Source organism: Cajanus cajan, chromosome 3 (genome assembly GCF_000230855.2).
Source record: "Cajanus cajan strain Asha chromosome 3, NIPB_CcT2T_4, whole genome shotgun sequence".
NCBI classification, from domain to species: Eukaryota; Viridiplantae; Streptophyta; class Magnoliopsida; order Fabales; family Fabaceae; genus Cajanus; species Cajanus cajan.
Genome location: NC_138519.1, coordinates 37,304,219 through 37,324,331, shown reverse-complemented (window position 1 = coordinate 37,324,331; position 20,113 = coordinate 37,304,219). Strand labels below are relative to the sequence as shown.

The 20,113-nt window shown below is 44.9% G+C and overlaps 1 protein-coding gene across 1 annotated transcript; it reads right to left on the bottom strand.

Annotated features, from left to right (window-relative positions):
• Positions 1-2,994: 2,994 nt before the first annotated feature.
• On the bottom strand, positions 2,995-18,122 carry LOC145956267 (uncharacterized). The gene is made up of 5 exons (XM_083071838.1): positions 18,009-18,122; positions 16,750-17,608; positions 16,476-16,681; positions 15,123-16,368; positions 2,995-4,130 (listed from the first exon to the last, which is right to left on the bottom strand). Exons 1-5 carry the CDS (start codon positions 18,120-18,122, stop codon positions 2,995-2,997), a joined length of 3,561 nt encoding a protein of 1,186 aa, XP_082927964.1.
• Positions 18,123-20,113: the final 1,991 nt, after the last annotated feature.

Sequence of the window (20,113 nt, the reverse complement as noted above, 5' to 3'; positions counted from 1 at the left end):
TGTTAGGGGTGTGGGGTACTTCAAAGAGATTGTTGATGGAGAGCTGGTGGATCCCCCCGAGGATGGTTAGGTTCTTTGTTTAGGATGTTGTGTTTTCGCACTATTGTTAGATGTTTTTCAGAACGATTGTTGTGCTTTCCTTTTTGAGCTCAATGTGAACTTACTCCTTTTTTGGCACAATTCAAGGGAATGATTTTTTCCGAGTAATCTGAGCGTGTAATCATGATCATCCTAAATGTGCAAAAAAATTTCTAAGTTAAAAATGACCAAAATGTGAACACAGTCGGCCAAATACTGACCCACGTAATGCGTAAAAAATTTTTAAGTTAAAATTGAAAATTGAAGCATCTAGTCGTCCAAATACCGACTGGAAAGATGCCACAATTTATCTAAGGTAAAAATGAATCTCAAAGTATCTAGTCGTCCAAAATAACGACTAGAAAGATGCCAAAAAACTTTCTAAGTTAAAAATGAAAATGATGGAACCAGTCGTCCACATGCCGATTTGAATACTAACAAAAACTTGTCTAAGTTATAAATTGAACCTTGTTGGAGGTAGTCGTTCAACTACCGACTAGAAAATGACGAAATTTTTTCTAAGTTAAAAGTTGAATTCCAGTGCCCCTAGTCATCCACATGCCGACCTGAGTAATGACAAATTTGTCTAAAAATTGAATCTTGATGGAACTAGTCGTCCACATGCCGATTTGAATAGTAACAAAAACTTGTCTAAGTTATAAATTGAACCTTGTTGGAGGTAGTCGTTCAACTACCGACTAGAAAATGACGAAATTTTTTCTAAGTTAAAAGTTGAACTCCAGTGCACCTAGTCATCCACATGCCGACCTGAGTAATGACAAATTTGTCTAAAAATTGAATCTTGATGGAACTAGTCGTCCACATGCCGATTTGAATAGTAACAAAAACTTGTGTAAGTTATAAATTGAACCTTGTTGGAGGTAGTCGTTCAACTACCGACTAGAAAATGACGAAATTTTTTCTAAGTTAAAAGTTGAATTCCAGTGCACCTAGTCATCCACATGCCGACCTGAGTAATGACAAAATTGTCTAAAAATTGAATCTTGATGGAACTAGTCGTCCATATGCCGATTTGAATAGTGACAAATTTGTCTAAGTTATAAATTGAACCTTGTTGGAGTTGAAAATGGACTTTCATAAACCGACGAGTCAAATTACTCGTACGAAAAAGTTGCCCGATATCCGTATGGGAAATCGTCTTTACTCGTATGAAGAAATCGTTCAATATCGGAATGTGTTAAGTGTAGTCGTCCATCTTTCATCATTCAATATTAGAGTTATTTATACTCGCCCAGTCGAACTTTTTCTGACAATCACGAGTTTCAGTCTTCGAGTTATTTATACTCGCCCAGTCGGATTTTTACCGACAATCACGAGTTTCAGTCTTCGAGTTATTTATACTCGCCCAGTCTGACTTTTGCCTAAATCACGAGTTTCAGTCTTCGAGTTATTTATACTCGCCCAGTCGGACTTTTGCCGACAATCACGAGTTTCATTCTTCGAGTTATTTATACTCGCCAAGTCGGATTTTTGCCGACAATCACGAGTTTCAGTCTTCGAGTTATTTATACTCGCCCCGTCGAACTTTTTCCGACAATCACGAGTTTCAGTCTTCGAGTTATTTATACTCGCCCAGTCGGATTTTTACCGATAATCACGAGTTTCAATCTTCGAGTTATTTATACTCGCCCAGTCGGACTTTTGCCGACAATCACGAGTTTCAGTCTTCGAGTTATTTATACTCGCACAGTCGGACTTTTGCCGACAATCACGAGTTTCAGTCTTCGAGTTATTTATACTCGCCCAGTCGGACTTTTGCCGACAATCACGAGTTTTAGTCTTCGAGTTATTTATACTCGCCCAGTCAGATTTTTACCAACAATCACGAGTTTCAGTCTTCGAGTTATTTATACTCGCCCAGTCGGACTTTTGCCGACAATCACGAGTTTCAGTCTTCGAGTTATTTATACTCGCCCAGTCGGACTTTTGCCGACAATCACGAGTTTCATTCTTCGAGTTATTTATACTCGCCAAGTCGGATTTTTGCCGACAATCACGAGTTTCAGTCTTCGAGTTATTTATACTCGCCCAGTCGAACTTTTTCCGACAATCACGAGTTTCAGTTTTCGAGTTATTTATACTCGCCCAGTCGGATTTTTACCGACAATCACGAGTTTCAATCTTCGAGTTATTTATACTCGCCCAGTCGGGCTTTTGCCGACAATCACGAGTTTCAGCCTTCGAGTTATTTATACTCGCCCAGTCGAACTTTTTCCGACAATCACGAGTTTCAGTCTTCGAGTTATTTATACTCGGCCAGTCGGACTTTTGCCGACAATCACGAGTTTCAGTCTTCGAGTTATTTATACTCGCCCAGTCGGACTTTTTCCGACAATCACGAGTTTCAGTCTTCGAGTTATTTATACTTGCCCAACCAGATTTTTACCGAAATCACGAGTTTCAGTCTTCGAGTTATTTATACTCGCCCAGCCGGACTTTTGCCGACAATCACGAGTTTCAGTCTTCGAGTTATTTATACTCGCCCAGTCGGATTTTTACCGACAATCACGAGTTTCAGTCTTCGAGTTATTTATACTCGCCCAGTCGGACTTTTGTCGACAATCACGAGTTTCAGTCTTCGAGTTATTTATACTCGCCCAGTCGGATTTTTACCGACAATCACGAGTTTCAGTCTTCGAGTTATTTATACTCGCACAGTCGGATTTTTACTGAAAATCACGAGTTTCAGTCTTCGAGTTATTTATACTCGCCTAGTCGGACTTTTGCCGACAATCACGAGTTTGTCTTCGAGTTATTTATACTCGCCCAGTCGGACCTTTGCCGACAATCACGAGTTTGGTGCCTTTAAAATAACATATGTTAGGAGTCATGATAGAAAACAGTGAGATGACATTTTATTGGAATTGAAAGATCGGTGCCTCATTAAAAACCTTCTCAGCAAAAACCCCTCATATTTTTACGGGGACAAAATACTAAGTTAGGAAAAGCACCGATATGACTTCCACACATTCCACCGTGTATCTCCTCCATCACTCTTTGCGCTTGTGACATGGTCAAGCACCTTAAAAGGGGAGAGCTGAAGCCTCTTCGATACAACCTCTCGTTGATAACCACGAATCTGGCTGACTCCCTCTGTATCAATGAGGCCTCTTTCTTGTCTTCTGGCAATTCCCCCTGAGTCAGGTACGCAATGTAGGGTCCCATCCATGAGTCAAGTTCCTCTTGGATGAAGAGAACACTCCCCTGTGGCTCGTTAATACTCGGCTGTGTTAAGGTCTCTTGGATGACCGACCGAGTGGCTCCTGGCTTCTTCGTACTGGCCAGCTTGGAGAGCAGATCGACCCTCAAGTTTTGCTCCCGCGGCACGTGGTTGAGCGAGAACTCTCGAAAATTCTCCGATAGAAGCTTAACTTTTTCCAAGTATTTGGCTAGTTGAGGGTCCTTTGCTTGGAAAGTGCCCGCTACCTGCCCGGTGATCAACTGTGAATCGCTTCTAGCCGATAGACTTGTTGCCCCCATCTCCTTTGCCAGACTCATCCACGCTAGCAATGCCTCATACTCGGCTTGGTTGTTGCTTGCTCGGAACTCAAAACGCAGTGACTGTTCTAATAGTATTCCTCCTGGTCCCTCTAAGACTATCCCGGCTCCACTTCCTCCTAGATTTGAAGCACCGTCCACCGATAGAATCCACTGGGTTTCGGTGATCGCGCCTTCCTCGGCTAGAGGGGTCAATTCTATCAGGAAGTCGGCTAATGCTTGAGCTTTGATTGCTCCTCTCGGTTCATACTTGATGGCGAACTCTGATAACTCGACTGACCACTTCATCATTCGGCCAGCCAGATCGGGTTTTTGTAGTACTTGGCGAATCGGATAGTCCATCCGGATGACAACCTCATAACTCTGGAAATAATGTCTCAGTTTCCTCGCCGTTATCAGTATTGCTAGGGCTAGCTTCTCAATCCTCTGGTATCTCGTCTCGGCTCCCTGTAATACCCTGCTTACAAAATAGATAGGAGCTTGGGAGCCTTCCCGCTCTTGTACAAGAACGGAACTGACTGCTCGGGCGAAAGCTGATATATAGATCAGCAAAGGGAGGTTCAGTCTCGGATTTGTTAGAATCGGGGGCGACGCTAGGGATTCTTTGAGCCCCGTGAAAGCTTCTTCACACTCGGCTGTCCAAGCAATGTCGCCACCGGCCCGAAACGGGCTTTCGGCATTCGCGATGGATGGTTGGACTCTTTTTATTTGTTTAAAAATATGGATTGCTAGAATGACTTATTCTCAAACTGAGACCTCGTCAAACGAGCAATTTTATTAAAAGGCTCACCAATCCATGTTAATCCCAAGCGGGACCCTCCATGGATTAGCGGTTTTCATAAAAAGGAAGGGTTCATGGAGTCGCCACCAATGTTTTACTCAAAACATTGGAAAAAGAGGTTTAAGGCAATCGATTCGAAAATCGACTTCGGCCATTACAACCAGAGTCGGGTAAGGGAGTCGGTTACGCGTGGGGAAGGTGTTAGCACCCCACAGCGCCCCTTTCGGGTTCCCTATGACAGATTATTTAAAAATAATAGTGCGAAATTACTAAATTACCCCTATTTATTCTAAGCAATTATAAATTAACTATCTACATGATGACAGTTTAAATATGTACACACAGAAAGCGGTAAAAGAAGGGACTTTAAAGAGATAAACCTTTGAAGCGTGCTTTCTTATATATCTTGACAGAAATTGGGAAGCGTTTTGGCGTTCCCTCCCTCTACAAGACCGCTCGCTCCCTCCTATAAAATTTTAACTATGGAAATCCGGAGGATTTCCCTTCGACTCAGTTCGAGACTCAAGCAAAAAGCTCAGAACTCGAGAACTTTGTCGGATCAACTCTCCGAGTGATTTCTAGGCAGAGCACTGCTCAAAAAAACCCAGAATACTCAAGAAGAGGGTTAAAACTCAGTGAAAAAGTGTAGAATGACGTCCAATTGACGTCATATTTATAGGGATGAGGCGCAATACGGCCTCTTGGGGTCAATACGGTCCGTATTGAAGTTTTGAACTACAATACGGCCGTATTGAAGTTCAGTGCAGCCGTATTGAAGTTCAGTGCAGCCGTATTGAGTTCAGTGCAGCCGTATTGAAGTTCAAAAACTTCAATACGGCCGTATTGAGTTTGGTGCGGCCGTATTGTAGTTTAAAATGTTCAATACGGCCGTACCGAACTTTTGGGAGGCCGTATTGGGCTTCATTCCCTCCACTTTCTTATTTTTTTGCTACTCTAAGACCTCTAAACCTACAGATTGTCATCCTAGGGTCTTCCAGGGTCTTCCAGGAGTCCTTCCGGCTGACTTTCCTTTGGTCTTCAAGAGTCTTCAAGCTTTATTTCCTACCCGGACAATTTTAGGGGTCTACAGCTGCCCCCCCTTTACTTAGTCAAACGGCCTTTTGGTGTACCGTTTGATAAGTAAAGGAGTTGACCCAATTGTCCGGGGAATAAGCCATCCTTCCGACTTGTAGTGTCTTCAGGTGGGAAAATTGTTGAGTAGCCTCTCCAGGTTGAGTTTGCCCTCTCCAGGGTGAGTATTAGTCGTCGCCTCTCCAGGCTCATGCATACCTCCGTGTTCTTGACAACCTCGGGGTAGCTGAGTACCGCCTCTCCAGGCTATACCAACGTGTTCTTGACAACCTCGTGGTAGTTGCATACCTCCGTGTTCTTGACAACCTCGGGGTAGCCGAGTACCGCCTCTCCAGGCTATACCAACGTGTTCTTGACAACCTCGTGGTAGTTGCATACCTCCGTGTTCTTGACAACCTGGGAGTAGCGTGAGTTTTCCCTCTCCAGGCTATACCAACGTGTTCTTGACAACCTCGTGGTAGTTGCATACCTCCGTGTTCTTGACAACCTCGGGGTAGCGTGAGTTTTCCCTCTCCAGGGTATAGCAACGTGTTCTTGACAACCTCGTGGTAGTTGCATACCTCCGTGTTCTTGACAACCTCGGGGTAGCGTGAGTTTTCCCTCTCCAGGGTATACCAACGTGTTCTTGACAACCTCGTGGTAGTTGCATACCTCCGTGTTCTTGACAACCTCGGGGTAGCGTGAGTTTTCCTTCTCCAGGGATTTGTGATGATTTTGTCTCCACAGTCCACGATGCTGTTTCGACGATTGTTTTTTTTTTTATTTTTGTGCCACTGAGGGCTGGATAACGCAGGGATCCGTCTAGGGGATGTGCAGTTACTCATAGGTTCTTGTGTCCCAACTTTCCATTGCGTAGTTGGTACCCATTGAGGAATTTCTGTTTCCTTGGGGTGTAGACACGAAGATGCTCTTTCTAATGTGAGCGATGCCTTATGATTGGCTGACGTCCTTTTGACGGTGGTGGAGTATCCCGGTTATCCTTATTAGGGTGACTCTTTTTGATTTTCTGATTTTTGCTGCCTCTGTGTAGGCTGTTATCCGCTGGGGATTCTGGATGTTGATTTTTGATTGACCTCTTCTGTTAGGCAAATCATCTTGATGTTTAATGGTTTGGCTAGATGCCGAATTCCGCTTGGGGAATATTTATTTTTTATTTTTCTCCTTTTGTAAGGGTGCCTCTTGAGTAGGCGACTGGGGATTTGGGGATCTTATGTATCCCAGAGTATTATTTAGAAAGCCTCTTCAGGCTTAGCTTCACTCTTTGTTTTGAGTTGGAAAGCTATCTTCCACTAAAGAAGTTTAAGTCCTTTCGACTTGGATATTCTGTTTAGATGATCAAGCCTCCCTTGGGGAATTTTGCTGATCTTGGTTTGATAGCTTTCACTGGGGAATTTGATCCAAGGGTGAAAGCTGAGATATCTCTGGGGAGTATTATTTCGGCGAGCCACTCCAGGCTCAGTTATTCTGTACAATTTGTTGAGTATTATTTCGGCGAGCCTCTCCAGGCTCAATTATTCTGAGGAAGTATTTTTTCAGCAAGCCTCTCCAGGCTCAGTTATTCTGTATGATGAGAGAGTATTGTTTCTGCAAGCCTCTCCAGGCTTAGTTATTCTGTACAATTTTGCTGGATTTTCTGTATTTTGCCTTTTTTTGTCGTTTTTGGCTTTTTCTGTATTTTTTGCCTTTCTTGTCATTTTTTTTGGCTTTTTCTGTATTTTTGCCTTTTCTGTTGATTTGCGGCCCTTTCTGTTGACCGCTGCCATACACAAGCAATTTTTTTATTTTATGCAATTACCTTATGATAAGGTCTTTGAATATGCAACTAATATGTGTGTGATGCACGGAATGTAAGTTTTATTATTTTGTTAATATTTTCAGAAAAATGAATAGCTCTCCCTATCCTCCTTTTCTTGGAGGAACTTCTGTCATTGACGTGAGGGAATATTTTTGTGAGTCTTTTTACGCAGGAGATTACGGATTTTATAGGAACCCCTCCCATTTTCTTTTATTGACCGATTATTAAGGAATTTCATACAATTTTTTAGAAATACCAATTTAGAGGCATAATCACATGGTCAAGAGAGAAAAGAAATGAATAGATATTTTATTAATATTCACAAGTGTTTTTACAGAAAGATATACAGAAGGAAATTTCTGAAGAATGGCTGGCCTGGGTAGGCTATTTACATTGGGCTTAACAATTATATCTGTAATTGTTGCTCCGTACATTCTCCTAGTTGTTTCGGGTGATATGCCTGAGTCAGGAGTGTAGACACTGCAAGACGCTTGCTTCTAGAAGATAATCACATGAATCGCCTTTCGGTTTTCGATTCAAGTGATCGTTGCTTGCTTTATTTTTATGTCTTATTCTTTTCCCCCTAACTTTTGCCTAGGACGTATCCTAGCGGGGGTGATTTTGCCTTTGTTTTGCCTAGTACCCTTGTACTGGCGGGCTTTTTATTTTGCCCTAACTTTTGCCTAGGACGCCCTTTTCGGGTTTTCATCCTAGCGGGCCTGTGCAAGCAATGTCTTCAAGCGTAGTACTTCTTTACCACGTCAGCGTTGACTGGGTATCGAAGTTCTTCTCCATCCATGTCCGTGAGGATCAGTGCTCCTCCTGAGAAGGCTCGCCTCACCACATATGGTCCTTCGTAATTTGGGGCCCACTTTCCGATTTTGTCCTTTTGAGCTGGTAGCAACTTCTTCATTACCAGTTCTCCCTCATGATAGACTCGAGGGTGGACTTTCTTGTCAAAAGCCTTTTTGATCTTTCTCTGATAGGCTTGACCATGGCATATGGCGTTCAGCCGTTTTTCTTCAATAAGGTTTAACTGGTCATACCGGCTTTGAACCCATTCTGCTTCGGAAAGTTTTGCTTCCATGATCACCCTCAGAGAGGGTATTTCGACTTCGACGGGTAGAACTGCCTCCATCCCATAGACAAGGGAGAATGGAGTAGCTCCGGTAGATGTGCATATGGAAGTCCTATAACCATGGAGAGCGAAGGGTAACACCTCGTGCCAATCTTTAAATGAGACAACCATCTTTTGCACTATTTTCTTGATGTTTTTATTGGCTGCCTCGACTGCCCCATTCATCTTTGGCCGATATGGGGAAGAGTTGTGGTGTTGGATCTTGAATTCTTGGCACAGTTCTCCCACCATTTTGTTATTCAAATTGGATCCATTATCAGTGATGATCTTATCAGGAATACCGTATCTGCATATCATATTCTTTTTGATGAAGGATGTTACCACCTTTCGGGTCACATGAGCATACGATGCCGCTTCTACCCATTTGGTGAAATAGTCAATGGCCACAAGAATGAATCTGTGCCCGTTGGATGCTTTCGGCTCAATGGGTCCAATAACATCCATGCCCCACATTGAGAATGGCCAAGGCGAAGCCAATACGTTGAGTGGGGTTGGTGGGATATGAATATTGTCGGCGTATGCTTGACATTTATGGCATTTTCGCACATATTGGTAACAATCCTTTTCCATGGTCGACCAATAATATCCCGCCCTGAGGATCTTTTTAGCCATTGCGGGCCCGGGAATGTGGGTACCGAAAACCCCCTCATGAACTTCTTTGATCATGTTTTGAGCTTCGACTTGGTCTACACATCTCAACAAGACCGAGTCATAATTTTTCTTGTAGAGGGTTTCGCCGACTAGCAAAAATCCCATGGCCCTTCTTCGGATATGCTTCTTGTCATTATCACTGGCCATATCAGGATATTCCCCTTTTGTCAAATATTGCTTGATGTCATGGAACCATGGATGATCATCAACCACTTCATCTATCAGAAGGCAAAACGCTTGCTTATCATGCCTCCGGATATTGATGATGGGCATTTCATGCTCAGTATCCAAGGCGAACATTGATGATAGTGTAGCAAGAGCGTCAGCAAACTGATTTTCCTCCCTTGGAATGTATTCAAAGACGACACTTTGGAAGAGTTGTGTCAAATCTTTGATGTGCTCAACATATGGTATCAATTTGGGATTTCGGACTTCCCATTCACCTCGTAATTGGTAGATGACTAGGGCCGAATCACCAAACACTTTGAGCTTTAGGATACCATTGTTGATGGCTGCTTGGATTCCCAACGCGCAAGCCTCGTATTCTGCCATATTGTTTGTACAATCGAAGTTGAGTCTTGCCGTTATGGGAATGTGTTTTCCTTGTGGAGAGATTAGCACTGTGCCAATCCCTCGTCCAAGCATGTTGGAGGCTCCATCAAAATACATGGTCCATGCATCATCTTTAAGCTCTTCATGTTGTAGATGCATTATATGCTCATCGGGGAAATCATCCTGAAGGGATTGGTAGTCGTTGGTCGGCCCGTGTGCTAGGTAATCAGCTAGGGTACTACCCTTGATGGCCTTTTGAGTGACATGTATGATGTTAAATTCTGATAATTGTACTTGCCATCGGGCGATCTTCCCAGTGATTATGGGTTTGTCGAACACGTACTTAATTGGATCCATTTTGGAAACCAACCAAGTAGTATGCCTAATCATGTACTGCCTGAGCCTTTGCGCTGCCCATGCTAATGCGCAGCACGTTTTTTCTAGCGGCGTATAGCGGGTTTCATAATCAAGAAATTTCTTGCTCAGGTAGTAGATGGCTTGTTCTTTCTTTCCTGTTTCATCTTGTTGTCCCAGCACAGCCCCCATAGACTCATCAAGCACCGTCAAGTAGAGGATTAATGGTCTTCCCTCGACAGGTGGCACCAATACCGGTGGATTGGCCAAGCACTGTTTGATCTTATCAAAAGCTTGTTGACAATTTTCATCCCAAACTTCGGAATGATTCTTGCGCAACAGCTTGAATATTGGCTTGCACGTGTCAGTCAACTGTGCGATGAACCTTGCGACGTAGTTCACCCTGCCGAGGAATCCTCTAATTTCTTTCTCAGTTTTAGGAGTAGGCATTTCCATTATTGCCTTTACTTTATCGGGGTCCACCTCTATGCCTTTTTCACTGACGATGAACCCGAGAAGCTTACCCGACCGGACTCCGAAAGTACACTTAGCCGGATTTAGCTTAAGCTGATACTTGCGAAGCCGATTGAATAATTTTCTCAAATATTGGACATGGTCCATCTCATCTTTTGACTTTGCGATCATGTCATCCACATATACTTCAATTTCTTTGTGGATCATATCGTGGAATAACGTCACCATCGCTCGTTGATAAGTGGCACCCGCATTCTTGAGTCCAAAAGGCATTACCCTGTAGCAAAAAGTACCCCAGGGTGTAATGAAGGAAGTCTTCTCGCGGTCTTCCACATTCATCTTGATTTGGTTGTACCCAGAGTACCCATCCATGAAGGAATAGAGTGTGTTTGTGGCTGTATGATCCACCAATGTATCGATGTGTGGTAAGGGAAAATCGTCCTTTGGACTAGCATGATTAAGATCCCTATAGTCAACACAAACTCTAACCTTTCCATTCTTTTTAATGACCGGCACTATGTTAGCCAGCCATTCGGGATACTGGGATACAATCAGGAACCCCGCGTCTAATTGTTTTTCTACCTCCTCCTTGATCTTTAAAGACCATTCGGGCTTGACTCGTCGGAGCTTTTGTTTGACGGGTCGAAACCCTTCTTTCAGTGGTAATTTGTGCTCGACGATATTAGAGTCCAAACCGGGCATATCATGGTACGACCATGCAAATACATCTTTGTATTCCTTTAACAACTGGATCAATTGCTCCCTTATTTCATCACTGATATGGGTTCCAATATTGACCTCTTTTATTTCTTGGCCTTGCCCCAAATTCACGGTCTCCAATTTTTCTTGATGCGGTTGGAGTAGACGAGCCTCTTGATCTAGCAGTCTTTGCAAGTCCGGAGAAATGGTCTCCTTATCACTGTCCGACTCAACCCATTCATCCTCAACTTTCGGATCCCGGTCGGAGCGAACAATCACAGACATAATTGTTTTATTGGTTCTGTTTAGGTTTAGAATTTATTAATATTAATGAGAGAAAGAGAGAAAAGAACAAATGAGAGAATAATGTGTGGAAAATGCCTCTTTATTGATATGTATTAAAATTGTACAAAAACCCTTATTTACATGAAAAGGTTCTCATGATCTCGGGTACTGATCATGAGTCCCAAAAAGAAAAAGAAAATTAAGGAGGGGCCCTATCGTGGCTTGCCCTTCTTTCTACTCCTGCTTTGGCAGAGGGTTCTTGCTCACGTCGGGCGCTGTCGAATCGAAGGTGACCCACCCGGCATCAATAAGGTCTTGGACCTTGTATTTGAGAGCCTTACAGTTCTCCGTTGAATGTCCTGGTGCCCCCGAGTGGTATAGGCATTTATCTTGTGGTTTGTACCACTCGGGATAAGGTGGATCCATCTTCCTTGGTGGAATGTAAGCTAGAAGATGAGCTTCCACTAACTTCGGTAGGAGGTCGCTATATGTGGTCGGAAGTTTATCAAACTTCCTCACAGGCTTGTATTGCGACTTTCCCGACTTCGAAGTGGAAGAAGATGGAGAAATGGTTACAGCGTTGACTCTTCCTTCTTTCTTCTTCCCGAAGGCCTTCTTAGCTTCATATGATTGGGAAGGCTTAGCCAGCTTCCCACTTTTAAGTCCTTGTTCCACTCTCTCCCCAATGGTGATGATGTCCGAGAAGAGTGTTGTCGTGTTCCCTATCATCTTGTCATAATAGGGACCAGTCAACGAATTGATGAACAAGGACACCGTCTCCTTATCCGACAGCGGGGGCTCTATCTGTGCCGCCAACTCCCTCCAACGTTGGGCGTACGCCTTGAATGATTCATCGTTCTTTTTACTCAAGGCTTGAAGATCTGACCTATCGGGTGTTAGGTCGATGTTGTATTTGTAGCGCTTGAGAAAGGCGTCGGCCAACTGCCTCCATGTGTGTACTAGATTTCCATCTAGCTGCATATACCAGTTGAGCGCGGTATCAGCCAAGCTCTCTTGGAAGCAGTGGATCAAGAGCTTTTCGTTTGTGGCATATGCAGCCATCTTTCGGCAGTACATGGTGAGATGACTCTTGGGGCAAGTCGATCCCACGTATTTCGGGAAATCTGGCACTTTAAATTTAGGAGGGAATTGAATGTCCCTCACTAAGCACATGTCGGTGGCATCTTTGATGTCAAAATCATGCCCCTCCATAGCCCTCAACCGATCCTCTAGGGCGTGGAATTGTTCTTTTGAAACCTCGGGCTCTTTGATTACAATTCCAGCCCCTATAGGTATAGCGTGTGGAGGCTCTTCCTCGTGCTCTTCCTCCTCTCCATGATGGGACTCATGGTCACTGTGGTGTGATCCATGCATATTATGGTGACGTATGAGCTCCATCATTTGCGCCATCTGTTCTTTGAGCTGAGAGAGCTCGGTTGTGTGCTTCTTATTTTGCTCTTCCAGCGCATCCATCTTGTTGATTTTCTGCGCGCGTGTGAGGACAGAGAGATGACCAGCCACTTTCTAAAATGAATATTTTAATTAGTTTATTTATGGGATGAATACGCTCTTGACATGAGCTTGATAACCCTCCATTTTTAAGGCGCTGCCTTTTTAAAACGGAGTGTTACCACCCTCCTTGACTTATGATCCCCCCCCAACGGAGAATCTCGATAATTATGGGTCTCTTTTACTCATGTCAAGAGGTGTTGGTGAACCTAGAATGCATGGTTTATGAGGATGCATGATATCTTATTGGTAATGATGCACATGCTCCTCACTTTTATTATATTTTCACACATGGTCTTTCCTCTCATGTCATGGTTTTTTCATGCATGGGGATTATTCTTTAGACCTTATCACGAGGTTATTTATTAATGCACAAACAATTGCACATAAGCATTTACACAAACAATTCACTCATCCACGAACAGTCACGAGCGAATCACGAGGTAGGGGTTTCCTGCAGAAAGGTGCATATTCAAGGTGGTTCTAATTGTTCTCACCGGTCTGAGGCCCCCAAGGTGCCCCCATTATAGGGACCCAATTCCTCTCGTCGTAAGTCGATGGAAAGCTCCAACGCACTGTCGGACTCGAGTTCATGGTTATCACCTTGAGTGATGCTTTCCGACAACGGTCTACGGGCACCTATAGACCCATTCGACAACCGGCCGTACTAACATCCACTCCCTATGGCTTACCACTCATGCCCCCGGGTATAGAGGGAACTGTTGTGTGCAAAGGTTTGTGTGCAATTTATATCTCAAACAATTGCGGAAAATTAAACAAACAACAGTTATTAAAGCCATATAAATAAAACATGTCATCATACAAACAAGGGGTAATGAAGTAATTTTAACTATTATTTGTTAAAAATAATCTGTCACTAAATGGGACTGACTCTCGAGGCTTCCCCAGTGGAGTCGCCATCTGTCGCCACTGGCCCGAAACGGGCTTTCGGCATTCGCGATGGATGGTTGGACTCTTTTTATTTTTTTAAAAATATGGATTGCTAGAATGACTTATTCTCAAACTGAGACCTCGTCAAACCAGCAATTTTATTAAAAGGCTCACCAATCCATGTTAATCCCAAGCGGGACCCTCCATGGATTAGCGGTTTTCATAAAAAGGAAGGGTTCATGGAGTCGCCACCAATGTTTTACTCAAAACATTGGAAAAAGAGGTTTAAGGCAATCGATTCGAAAATCGACTTCGGCCATTACAACCAGAGTCGGGTAAGGGAGTCGGTTACGCGTGGGGAAGGTGTTAGCACCCCACAGCGCCCCTTTCGAGTTCCCTATGACAGATTATTTAAAAATAATAGTGCGAAATTACTAAATTACCCCTATTTATTCTAAGCAATTATAAATTAACTATCTACATGATGACAGTTTAAATATGTACACACAGAAAGCGGTAAAAGAAGGGACTTTAAAGAGATAAACCTTTGAAGCGTGCTTTCTTATATATCTTGACAGAAATTGGGAAGCGTTTTGGCGTTCCCTCCCTCTACAAGACCGCTCGCTCCCTCCTATAAAATTTTAACTATGGAAATCCGGAGGATTTCCCTTCGACTCAGTTCGAGACTCAAGCAAAAAGCTCAGAACTCGAGAACTTTGTCGGATCAACTCTCCGAGTGATTTCTAGGCAGAGCACTGCTCAAAAAAACCTAGAATACTCAAGAAGAGGGTTAAAACTCAGTGAAAAAGTGTAGAATGACGTCCAATTGACGTCATATTTATAGGGATGAGGCGCAATACGGCCTCTGGGGGTCAATACGGTCCGTATTGAAGTTTTGAACTACAATACGGCCGTATTGAATTCAATACGGCCGTATTGAAGTTCAAAAAACCTCAATACGGCCGTATTGAAGTTCAGTGCAGCCGTATTGAAGTTCAGTGCAGCCGTATTGAGTTCAGTGCAGCCGTATTGAAGTTCAAAAACTTCAATACGGCCGTATTGAGTTTGGTGCGGCCGTATTGTAGTTTAAAATGTTCAATACGGCCGTACCGAACTTTTGGGAGGCCGTATTGGGCTTCATTCCCTCCACTTTCTTATTTTTTTGCTACTCTAAGACCTCTAAACCTACAGATTGTCATCCTAGGGTCTTCCAGGGTCTTCCAGGAGTCCTTCCGGCTGACTTTCCTTTGGTCTTCAAGAGTCTTCAAGCTTTATTTCCTACCCGGACAATTTTAGGGGTCTACAAGCAAAACGGTCATTCTTTTTCAGACACTGGAAGAGGAGCAAAGCTTTATCTGCTGATCGAGACAGAAATCGGGATAGCGACGCCATTCTTCTAGTTAGCTGTTGGACTTCCTTTACGGTGGATGGGCTCCTCATGTTGATGATGGCCGAACACTTGTCGGGGTTTGCCTCAATGCCGCGGTGAGTCAGTAGGAAACCGAGGAACTTTCCCGCCTGGACACCGAAAGAGAACTTCTCAGGATTCAGTTTGAGTTGGTACTTGCCAATGGTGTCGAACAATTCCTGCAAGTCGCCAAAGTGCCGACTGACGCTTTTCGACTTCACCACCATGTCATCTACGTAAGCTTCCACATTCCGCCCTAGCTGATTCACAAGGACTTTGTCCATCAATCGCTGATAAGTCGCCCATGCGTTCTTCAGACCGAACGGCATAACCCTGTAGCAGAAATTGGCTTGATCGGCTATAAAAGCGGTCTTGTCCTCGTCTGCGGGATGCATTCGGATTTGGTTGTACCCCGAGTAGGCATCCATGAAGCTTAGCAACTCGTATCCCGATGCCCCATCCACCAGGCAGTCTATGTTCGGCAGCGGGTACGAGTCTTTTGGGCAGGCCTTGTTAAGGTCGGTGAAGTCCGTACACATTCTCCACTTCCCGCTGCTCTTGCGCACCATGACTACGTTTGCCAACCAGGTCGGATATTGGATTTCTCGGACGTGTCCTGCCATCACTAACTTCTGCGTCTCTTCCGCGATAGCCCTTCGTTTTTCCTCGCCAAACTTCCTTCTCTTCTGGATCACTGCCTTCGCACTAGGGTCTATGGCTAGCTTGTGGCACAAGAAATTTGGATCAATTCTAGGCATGTCGCTGGAGTGCCATGCGAATGCCGACACATTGTCCTTTAGGACCCTCACCAATTTCTCTTCGTCTTCGGGAGTCAAAGAGGTACCTATCTTCACGTTTCTCCCTTCCATTACCTCCACTTCTTTGACGTCTTCTGCTGGGGCGGGTCGGTGGTCGAACTGACCCATTCTAGGATCCAGTTCGACAGAGTGGACCTCCTTCTCTACCCGCTTAGTGTACAGTCGCCTTCGCGCCTTTAAACTATCCTGTAGCATTTCCGAGCAACCTCCTGGTCCACCCTGAGAACCCCCACAGCGCCACTCGGCAACGGGTACTTTACCTTCAGATGGGGAGTAGACACTATCGCTCCCAGCTTGTTTAGAGTCGGCCTGCCGATCAGTATACTGTACGATGACTGAGCATCGACCACCAAATACCGAACGAGCACCGTCTTCATCTAAGCTCCCTGGCCAAAGGTCGTCTCCAGATTGGCGTATCCCCTAGCGATGACCTGGTCTCCTGCAAAACCAACTAGAGTCCTTACATAAGGAATTAGTCGGTCGTTAGGTATTTTCATCCCCTCAAAGGTTTCCCAGAACAAAATGTCTGCGGAACTTCCCTGGTCAATCAACACGCGCTTCACATTGTACCCCATGACAATCACCGATACGACGACGGGGTCATCCTCATGAGGGGCTACTCCTTCGTAATCCGCGTCTGAGAACGAAATCTCAGGCTGAGATGGTCGCTTGAATTTCGACACCGTTAGCACTGACTAAGTGTACCTCTTTCGGGCTGCTGAGGTAGTTCCCCGCCGGCGAAGCCCCCTACGATGGTGTTGAAATCCCCATGGATGGGTTGCTGATGGGCTTCCGACACCTTTGCTGGCGCGTCTCTGGGAGGAGTTCTCTCTCTACGCCTGTCCCTCCTGGTGTCATCTTGCGTGCGCCTGGGTCGCCTATCTGACGAGCTTCCCTCCTGCTTCGCCACAAACTCCTTCAGTCGTCCTTCCTTGACCAAGCGCTTGATCTGTCTGCCCAAAATAAAACAATTTTCAGTTGAGTGCCCGTGAGTCCTATGGAACTCACACCAATCGATTTTGAAAGGGCCCAACTGTCGCTCCGTCGCCGCCAGGAACTCAAACAACGATGCGCTATTGACATCGTGGTGTATCTGTCGCCTAGGTACAGTGAGTGGAGTAAACTTCTCTTCTTCATTGTTGCGCGTCCACTCGCCCCTTGACCGACCACCGTGATCGGCCTGCCTGTAATTGCCGTCCTTCACGTTGTACCGGTCACGTCGTTTGTTCCAGTCTGATCGCGGTCGAAGATGCTTGTTCCCCTCCTTATTGCTGCCCCCGGCTTCTCGGTTTTTAGCTGTCCTTTTAATGATCTGGTTCTCCTCCGTCTTGATGTGGCTCAAGGCGAAAGCCCTCACCTCCGACATTGTTTGGCAATTCGCCCTTTCGAGTGCAATGTCGAAGGCTCCGGACCTCAAACCTTTCTGAAACGCGATGACCGCCATTCTCTCATCCACCGATGCTATCCTTAGAGCAACCTCATTGAATCTCTGCAGAAAATCCTTAAATGACTCCTCCCGTTGCTGCTTAAGATCAACTAAATCCGACGTGATCGGTGGCTTCTTCTTATTAGCAGCAAATTAAGCCATAAACAGCCGACTGAAGACGTCAAAGTCGGTGATGGATCGATCGGGGAGGCCACTAAACCAATCAAGTGCCGCCTTCTTGAGTGTGCCCATGAACAACATGCAGCAGACTTCCATGCTCCCTCCACAGATCAACATTTGAGCCCGGAAGTCCGCCAAATGTTGACTGGGGTCCTGCGTTCCATCAAAGGGTTCGACCTGTGGTATCCGATGATCCCTAGGGATCATCTCGGCCTCTATGGCTTCCGAGAATGGTCGAAAGTCTCCAGGGACCTCCAGTATGATGTCCTCCTCCACAGTCCTGGTACTAGCTAGCTGCTATTCTGGCCTACATCTCATCCGCTCGTCTCCTAATCTCCTCGTTTTCTCGTTGAATGACCTTCTCTCTCTCCCTGGATCGCGCATTCTCCTCCCTTAAGCCATTGATCATGGCCATCATCTCCTCCATGGTTGGTGGTTGCGAGTTGTTGTTGTTGTTGCCGCCTCTCGCCATGGTAAAGTGTAGGTTTTTTGTGTTTCTTGGGGCGTAGGAAGAGTTTCACCATAGCCCCACGGTGGGCGCCAAAATGTTCCGGCCAAAGGGTGGACTAGGGTTTTTTCCTAGATCGTGCCTTAGAGCCAGAGCATTCAAAAGTGTAATCTGCCTTCTCAACTCTAGGGTTTTGGGTTTTATAGTATGTCGTTCGTGGGCCTCTTGGGCCCCGAGAATGGCGGGATTTTGCTAACCGTTATTATCTCGATGGCGCGGGAATAAAGGGAACAGGTATAGCCAGGTTCTGACCGACAGGGGCCATGCCGAGGGCCCAGCCAGGTTTTGACTGATGGGGTCCATGCCGAGGGCCCAGTCAGGTTTTGACCGACGGGGTCCATGCCGAGGGCCCAGACAGGTTCTGATTGGTTGGGCCCATGCCGAGGTGTCGAGAGAAATCCGATATGGGGTGCTCCCATGTCAAGTCCGCTGAAAACCGAGCTCACCTTTGGGAAGCTGGTTGAGTCACTAGCGAAGCCACCGTACGCATGTCCACCCTCTCGGTATCCGACCGTAACCGTGAGGGCTTGAGGGAGTCGGTATCCGACCATGACGGTACACTTGCCTTCCAGCCCTGAGCCGTTAAGGCGAAAGGGCTTGAGGGAGTCGGTGTCCGACCGTAACCGTGAAGGCTTGAGGGAGTCGGAATCCGACCGTAACCGTGAGGCTTGAGGGAATCGGTATCCGACCGTGACGGTACACAAATAAAATTTATGTTTAAAACTTTACAGCCTCGAGGACGTAGGTCGTCCAAATGCCGACTTCGTTCGAGGATAATAATTTCAAGTAAAAACTGTAGCTGAGTAATGTGATCGGCCAAATTCCGATTTCCTTAGAGTCAAAGATGTAAAGGAAATAATTCAAATTTAAAGTCAATTTCAAATAGAGGAGTTGTCCAAGACCCGACTCAATTTGGTGAGAATATGACCTTTGGTCGCCAAAATTCCGAGTCAAAGATGTAAATAAAATAATCCAAGTTAAAAGTCAGTTTCAGATAGAGGAGTCGTCCAATATCCAATTGGGTTAAGTAACAAAGTTCACATTTAATCGCCAAAATACCGATCTAAATGAGGTAAGGAAAATTATCCAAGTTTAAAAATTAATCACAAGAGGTAGTCGTCTAATATCCGAATTACTTTGGTGATAAAATGACCAAGTTAAAGATTCCATTTCAAATACGAGGAGTCGCTCTAATACCGATTTCAAGAATTGAATGGGAATGGGCCGGCCTTGTTGATTTATGCTCGCCCAGTCAGAATTTTACCGATCAATCACGAGTTTTGTCTTCGAGTTATTTATGCTCGCCTAGTCGGAATTTTACCGATCAATCACGAGTTTTGTCTTCGAGTTATTTATACTCGCCCAGTCGAAATTTTACCAATCAATCACGAGTTTTGTCTTCGAGTTATTTATACTCGCCCAGTCAGAATTTTACCGATCAATCACGAGTTTTGTGCCTTTAAAATAACACATGTTAGAAATCATAGAAGAATAGTAGAGGATGATATTTATTAAAATTGAGAAATTATTAGTTTGTGGTGCCTCGTTAAAAACCTTCTCAGCAAAAAACCCCTCTCATTTTTTATGGGAAAAAATACTGAGCTAGGAAAATAGTGCACCTGATACAAATGAATAAACTAACTATAATAGAATCGTAAGTTTGCAGCGTTCCAAGTCGTCGGGATTGTAGACCCCTAAAATTGCCCGGGTCGGAAATAAAGCTTGAAGACTCTCGAAGACTGAAGAAAGATCAGCCAGAAGGACTCCTGGAAGGCCCTAGGAGGGTTCTCTGTAGGTCTAGAGGTCTTAGAATAGCTCAAAATAAGAAAGTGGAGGGAATGAAGCCCAATACGGCCGTACTGAACTTAATACGGCCGTATTGAAGCTTCAATACGGCCGCAGTGAACTCAATACGGCCGTATTGAAGTTTCTGAAACTTCAATACGGCCGTACTG